Below are 7,500 nucleotides of genomic sequence, written 5' to 3' on the forward strand. Positions count from 1 at the left end.
GAGGAGATGAGGGGGCGGAGCACAGCATTGGGTCAATCACCAGGGACGGAGGTTTTGGAGCTTTGAACCTTTCCTCCACGCCGCTGCCAGCCACCACCCGGGCAGTGCTTGTCACACTTAGCAAAAAAAAAGAGACTAACACTCTGACTGTTGGGAAGCCAAGCACACGTTCCCAAGTGTCATCGCACTTTTGCTACTCCTCGTTTTAAGTGGCGGAGGTGGCGGCCCAAGGGATTAGCCCATTTTCCTCGGAAAGGCTGTTTGACGAGCTTCCATCTAAGAGCTTCTTACCAAATCCACTGAAACCATGCGCAGTTACACAATTCCAGCCCATTGGGATGAGCCCAATATAGCTTGGAAATACCACTCTGGGTTTAACATCCCTGTCCATAAACCACGCGAACCCAGTCGACCTACTGCTAACTAGGTTAGCAGAAACCCTGACAAACCCATGCAGAAATGCTCCACATTACTTCAACCTATAGTTATTCTTTACTAACAGGCAGAAGGAGAACAGGCTTGTTTCAAAACGTAGCGGGCAATGGAGAGCTGTGGGGGTGGGGATACAGTGGTGTGCCATGGCTCCACCCTCCCCTACATCACAAACTACACCCAGTGGCAAGGAATGCCTTTTTTTTTCCAAGAACGTACTCCTTTTGCTTTTTTACTACTATGCACAAGCATACACACATACACACATGACCCATACATACACACACATGCACACACGATCTGTATACACACACACGGGCACATGATCCGATTCAAACCCCATTCCTGCACTGTTCTCTGGGGGGGGGGGGGGGGGGGGTTTCTTCTTTTTCCTGCATGGAGAATGCAGGAGCAGTCTACTGAATAAATATTAATGTTTATTGTACGTAACAGTTCACACTCACGAGCAGAGAACAAAAGGTGCTGATCCTGGAAAGAGTCCAGCAAACAGGATGATGGGGAAAGAGGAGAAGAGGGAGTGAGAGAGAGCGCGTGAGGGCAGAGTACTACGAGACCGTCGAGTCACAGTGGCAGTCTGATCGAAACGCTCTCCATCTCTCACTTCTCAAGTAAAGGTCTCAAGCAAGAATAAAAGGGAGACAAACCCCAGACAGAACAAGTGGGGAAATACGCTACGGAGAAAGCAACTCGTACGCACAGCCACCGAAAGGTGAAGTGCGTCAGGAAATGAGTAGAAAGCAGAATGAAATAAAGAAAAGGACATGATGATAATGAACCCGCTAGTTGAAAAACAGTAGCTATTTAAACCCTTTTAAGACACAACTGGGAAGTAATTAGGTTTTGGGGCGCAATACTCAGAGCGCGCCCTCTCATTCTCTCTCTCTCCTGCTCCGTTTCACACTTTTTTTCTCTCTCCCTCTTTCTTTATGTCGCTTTTCCTTTTTTTCTCTCTCTCATCTCCACATGAGAAAGTAACAGAAGGGTAATTAAGACAAGGCTCCGCATCACATGCATAGCTGGCAAGCACACCCCTCACAGCCCTGCACCAACACCGCCCCTTCACCTCCACCCCTCACAGCCCTGCACCAACACCGCCCCTTCACCTCCACCCCTCACAGCCCTGCACCAACACCGCCCCTTCACCTCCACCCCTCACAGCCCTGCACCAACACCGCCCCTTCACCTCCACCCCTCACAGCCCTGCACCAACACCGCCCCTTCACCTCCACCCCTCACAGCCCTGCACCAACACCGCCCCTTCACCTCCACCCCTCACAGCCCTGCACCAACACCGCCCCTTCACCTCCACCCCTCACAGCCCTGCACCAACACCGCCCCTTCACCTCCACCCCTCACAGCCCTGCACCAACACCGCCCCTTCACCTCCACCCCTCACAGCCCTGCACCAACACCGCCCCTTCACCTCCACCCATCACAGCCCTGCATCAACACCGCCCCTTCACCTCCACCCATCACAGCCCTGCACCAAAACCGCCCCTTCACCTCCACCCCTCACAGCCCTGCACCAACAACGCCCCCTTCACCTCCACCCCTCACAGCCCTGCACCAAAACCGCCCCCTTCACCTCCACCCATCACAGCCCTGCACCAAAACCGCCCCTTCACCTCCACCCATCACAGCCCTGCATCAACACCGCCCCTTCACCTCCACCCATCACAGCCCTGCACCTCTTCCTTCACCCCACCCCTGACACCAACCATTCACAGACCTCCAAACCCTCACAGCTCTGAACCGCCACTGCACTTATTAATATGCAGTGTGCAGCTTTCTCTCTCTCGTTACCCAATTTTCCATCAGTTCCTCCAGTGGCTGCCTCTCTGTCTCTCTTTCTCTTTATCACTACCCAGAGTTATCAGATATACTAAATCTGCCAAGCTAGTTAGCATTAGCCCTCATGCTTTTTATAGACCATGTTCAATTCCAAAGACTCTCTCTCTCTCTCTCTCTCTCTGTCTGTCTCTCTCTCTCTCTCTCTCTCTCTCTCTCTCTCTCTCTCTGTCTGTCTCTCTCTCTCTCTCTCTCTCTCTCTCTCTGTCTGTCTCTCTCTCTCTCTCTCTCTCTCTCTCTCTCTCTCTCTCTCTCTCTCTCTCTCTCTCTCTCTCTCTCTGTCTGTCTCTCTCTCTCTACTCCCTCCTCCCCAGAATATCTCTTATGTGGCCTGAATCACTGAGCTCCACTGTATGATTATTGGAGGTGGTAGACATTCTCATTAAGTAGTTCGTTAAGGCTTGTGGTATGGGAGGAGGGGCTAGGGTGATACAGTCATCAGTGTTAACAAAGCTGAACCGGTCTGCCTGTCCGAATGGCGGAAGGCTTGCAGATTCAGGAAACTCCAGCCTTCCCATTATGGAGTGGCTAAGCATTGCTGTGGCAACCCAGGGGTAAAATTGAGATGGAGAGGCTTCAGTGAGCAGTGAATTGAGGGTGGTGAGACAGGGTTAAATTCCTCTATTTCAACCCCAAAACAAAGAGCACATTGTGCCTGTTACTATCAGCACACCCTCCCAGCAGAGCAGCTGGATCCTGAACGCATTCGGTGCTTAATCAGAAGAGGAGAGAGTTTTAAGGAGCCATCTTATTTTTTTGATCCCTCTTTGAATTAAGTTACGATCCTTTTCTTTTTCAGGGATAGATGACTGGTGATTTGATGCCCAATGCAAGAAAAAATTGATTCTATACATTCTATGCACAAGCAAACATGGCTCTGCAGGTATAGTTTCCACAATCTGACAGTAAATAATGACTCAATATTGCCCAGGGTTACTGGAATAATTGTCTATTGTCAACAAGCCAGGCATAATTACAAGTGGCGCAGAGTGAGATTGAGGTCTTGGTTCCCCTCCACCCTCCACACCCACGTGTCCGAATGCCCTTGCAGTCTCTCTCTGCACCGTGTGTCTCTGTCACGATCCCTGTCACTGAACATACATCATCACTCCCTCTTCTCTCCAGCTTGACTGCCATCCATCCATCCCCCCTGTGCCCGCTGGAGGGGGCAGAGCTTGGTCGAGGCTCTTCCGCTGTGAGACCCGAGAGCTGGGTTTTTTTTTCAGTTCCGCAAAAGGAACCCATGAAAATATCTCAAATTGTGAAGAATGAGCTTTCAGGCACGCTTACTCATAATTTCATGAGGCCCAAAGCAGGCGCCAGTGGTTCTCTGGGCTGCTGTGTGTCCGTGTACACTTACATAGTGCTTACAGTAAAACACTGACACTATCAGACTCAGGTAGCCCAAACAAACGAGCATAGCCGGCACACACTTTATTGCAAATCAGATTTCATGGGTGCTTGAGCACAAAAGAGAAATCTTGCTTGGCAGATTTATAAAATTTGTTCATAAGCAGGACATTTTAAGGAAAAAAAGTCCAGGTTGTCGGACATGTGCAGGCAGCCACAGTCAAAAAGCACCAATAACTAGGGGAGGTTTCAGAGACTAGAGTTCACAGGATTGACACACACTGCTTCCTGATACCAGAAGGTCTCAGTTCCTAGGTTAATTTTACTACAATGTGTGCAATATTTTATCACCAAGCTAATTTTCCAGTTTGCACAAATAATGTGCAGAAAGCTGTCATGCCTTCAACAAAACACCGGAAGGAAGTGCCAACCTGTCAGCTTTAAATTGTTTTACAAGGTTTCATGGGTTTCCAGTACAAGGAAGAAAAAAGAGAGAAAGAAGGGAATTCTTGCGTGACTTCTGTTATTTATTATACTCCATTCCTAACCGCAGTATCAGATTCTCCAACCACAAATTATGAACTGCAGGAAAACTGTTGCCAAATAATTCTTCAAATTATTCCTGCTGAGGTAAATGCAGCACGGTGTATACAGTAAACACACCAGCTCGAAAATTACAGTCTCACTGAGAGTGGGATGTCCAGCCAAGCAAAACGACAAAATCAAGAAATCCAGAGTAGTCGCCCCATGAGAACAAAGCACCATGCTCAATTCCAAGTGCCATTCTGGCCAATGCATGAAGTATGTCATTGTGACATGTCTTGAAGTATGTCCCCTGATGACATGTCCTGAAGTATTGGGAATTTCTCCATGACTTGAAGCAGTCATAAACACAGAGGTGGATTCCCATCCAAGCACTGGGAGAAATGACCGCATTCATCGACGGTGAGTTGTCAATTCAGACACAATACAACTGCAGCCAAGCACTCCTCAACTGAGCAACGCAACCCCCGCCTCTGGGCGAACGATTTCCAAACACATACGAAGCCTGATCCTGGCCTAAAACATGCCAAAAAATTCTAATGCAAACAGCCTTCTTTATTTCAACACCAGATGCTTCACTCTGCACTTCCCACAGCTAAGTTTAACAGTGCCAGTGGTGTCATCTTACCAGCCTGACTGGTGGCAACACTAACGGCTGCAAAGAGTCGCTGTGTGCGGCTCAGGTCCGACACGCCGTTGACGGCCTCCACCTCGAAGGTGTAGTTGGCGTGGGCGAGCAGCTCGCTGATCATGACGTAGGTGTCAGTCAGAACGCTCTGCTGAGGCATATACACCACGTTCCCGCCGCATGGCACGCACTCATCGGGCTCCCAGCCGCAGCGCCGACATGCTACACGGTAGGTGACATCGCCGCGTCCACCCGTGTCTGCTGGCGGGCTCCACTCCAAGGTGATGGTGGTCTGGTTGACGTTGTAGACCAAATTCTGGGGAGCTGAAGGAGGACCTGCACGGACGAAAGAGAAAGAGAGTGAGTGACAGTGAGAGGGACACAAGGGAAAGAGACAGAAAGAGCAAGACAGGGGGGAGCCAGGAGGACGCGAGAGGGAGAAGGAGACGGAAAAGGAGACAAGCAGACAGAATGAGGGGGGAGAGAATGAGAGACAGGAGGTGAGAGACAGTGAAGAAGGGGCAGAGATAGAGACACAAGTTGAGGTAGCGAGAGAAACAAGAATAAGAAACAGAGAGGGAGGGAGAGGGAGTGGGGGGGGGAGAGAACGAGAGAGGAGAGAGGAGTTACGTAAGCACATGACATGGAAAGTCACAGTGCCACTCGCCAGCCTTCCTGCCGCGTTCCTGTCCTCTCCCCGGCTGTATTAACCTGCCACGGGGGACACGCGGAATCCGGCCCCCTGGCAAATACCCACATGCAATTATGCTGTAACCCAGATACGGCACCGTGCTCCACGGTGCCAGGGAGTCCGACGGCACAGTTGCCAAGGGCAGTCGGGTCCAGGAGGAGGTACAGCCACGCGACAGCTCAATAACGAGCTTTACCAGCTTTTAGAGCAGGGGCAGGGAAAGATAGACACCGCTGTTTTTCTCTTCCCTCCAATATCTCATTGAGAGACGAGAAGTTTAATTAGAGGACTAAAAGGCTAACAGGTTTTCCTTGTAACGATCGGGACAGGGAAGGGCAATAAAACTTTATGTATTTGACTGATAGTGAGGTGGCGTGTCTGAATTGTGGGTGAAATTTACAAGCCGGAATTGAAAGCGAGTTATAATGCCGGGCGGTGCTGTTATGTCCGATTTTTGTTCCAGTGCCTGTGTGGACATGCAGGCCACAGCACACACTCAGGAAACTAGAGAACCAGGGGACCAGGAAAATAGAAAACCAGGGGACCGGGGGACCGGGGGACCTGACCCCACATGAGTACTGACTGAATGACTAGAGCCAGAGGGAAATAGAGGGGAGTACAATTCAGTTAAAGCACAATCATCTATAGAGTTAATGCTGCACACACACACACACACACACACACACACACACACACACACACACACAGGCTTCCATATTCAGGGAAATCGCATGATCAGACAAGATGAAAGGGCCACCTGTCGCAGGTGAAAAGAGGGAAGTGCATGTCTGTTTTTACTCTGTAAAAACACACGCACACACCCTTACTCACACATGCTAATGTTGTGCCACCTACTTAGTTTTCTGTCAGACATAGCAGACGCACGCACATACACACCCCTCCACACACACACACACCCACACACACCCACACCCACACACACCCACACACACACACACACACACACACACACACACACACACACACACACACACACACACACACACACACAGACCCACTTCACCTCCTAAGGTACTTGTCTTGCCTTTCCATGGCTACCTTTAATGATAACAGTAATGAGTGCGGGAGTGCTGCTGCTCTCCTTCGGGTCTGGAGTGGCAAACATCAAGGGACTCACTATCTTTAAATAAACAATGAGCAACATGCAGGCGGTATGAGGGCCACTTCAGCGTCTTGCGACCATGTCCCACAGACAGAGCTAATCCCGGCCAGCGATTAGAAACGCCTGCGCTCAGATCCACTTAATATAGGATTACGGGTGCCGTTCGGGGCCATTGAAAACACGTGCGGTGCCTGAACTCCTACTCTGGCACTGCATTGATGTTTGGCAGCCTTGGGCTACTATTTCCTGTCCACACCAATTCCTCTCTCAACTACTTCCTCTTTGGTTTGCTCCTCTCTTGCTTTTGTGGGCAACCTCACCTGACATTCGACAACATAAAGTGCTCGCTACCTGTTCTCAGCCCCCCACACACTCTCTCTTTAGCACACTCTCCTCTTTCTCTCTCTCTAGCACAATCTCTCTCCCTCTCTATCACTCACACTCTATCACTCTTTCTCTCTCTTCTGTCTAGCTGTCTCCTCCCACAGAACTTTCATTTCACAGATTAATCTTCCATGGCCCTCGCAGTCTGTGATGTCTTAATCACGTCCTGCTTGTGGGTGGGTGTATGTATGTGTGTTGTTGGGGGGGGGGTGTTATATGTATGTGTGTGTGTGTGTGTGTGTGTGTGTGTGTGTGTGTGTGTGTGTGTGTGAAGCCCCTGAATTATGCATCCTGTGCCAAACACCACAGTGCACAAAGATTTAGGATGTGCTCTCACACACACACACACACACACACACACACACACACACACACGCACACAACACACACACACACACACACAACACACAGACACACACACACACACACACACAACACACACACACACATACACACACACAATACACACACACACACAAC

The 7,500-nt window shown here is 50.0% G+C and overlaps 1 protein-coding gene across 8 annotated transcripts in view; it reads right to left on the reverse strand.

Annotated features, from left to right (window-relative positions):
- Nucleotides 1-7,500, reverse strand: part of epha7 (eph receptor A7) — a 68,041-nt gene that overhangs the window by 39,531 nt on the left and 21,010 nt on the right. For all 8 annotated transcript variants that reach the window (XM_027014087.2, XM_027014085.2, XM_027014089.2 and 5 more), the window contains exon 5: nt 4,823-5,158. In XM_027014087.2, coding sequence (XP_026869888.1) covers nt 4,823-5,158 — 336 coding nt within the window. The remainder of the gene's footprint in view (nt 1-4,822; nt 5,159-7,500) is intronic.

Source organism: Electrophorus electricus, chromosome 8 (genome assembly GCF_013358815.1).
Source record: "Electrophorus electricus isolate fEleEle1 chromosome 8, fEleEle1.pri, whole genome shotgun sequence".
NCBI lineage: Eukaryota > Metazoa > Chordata > Actinopteri > Gymnotiformes > Gymnotidae > Electrophorus > Electrophorus electricus.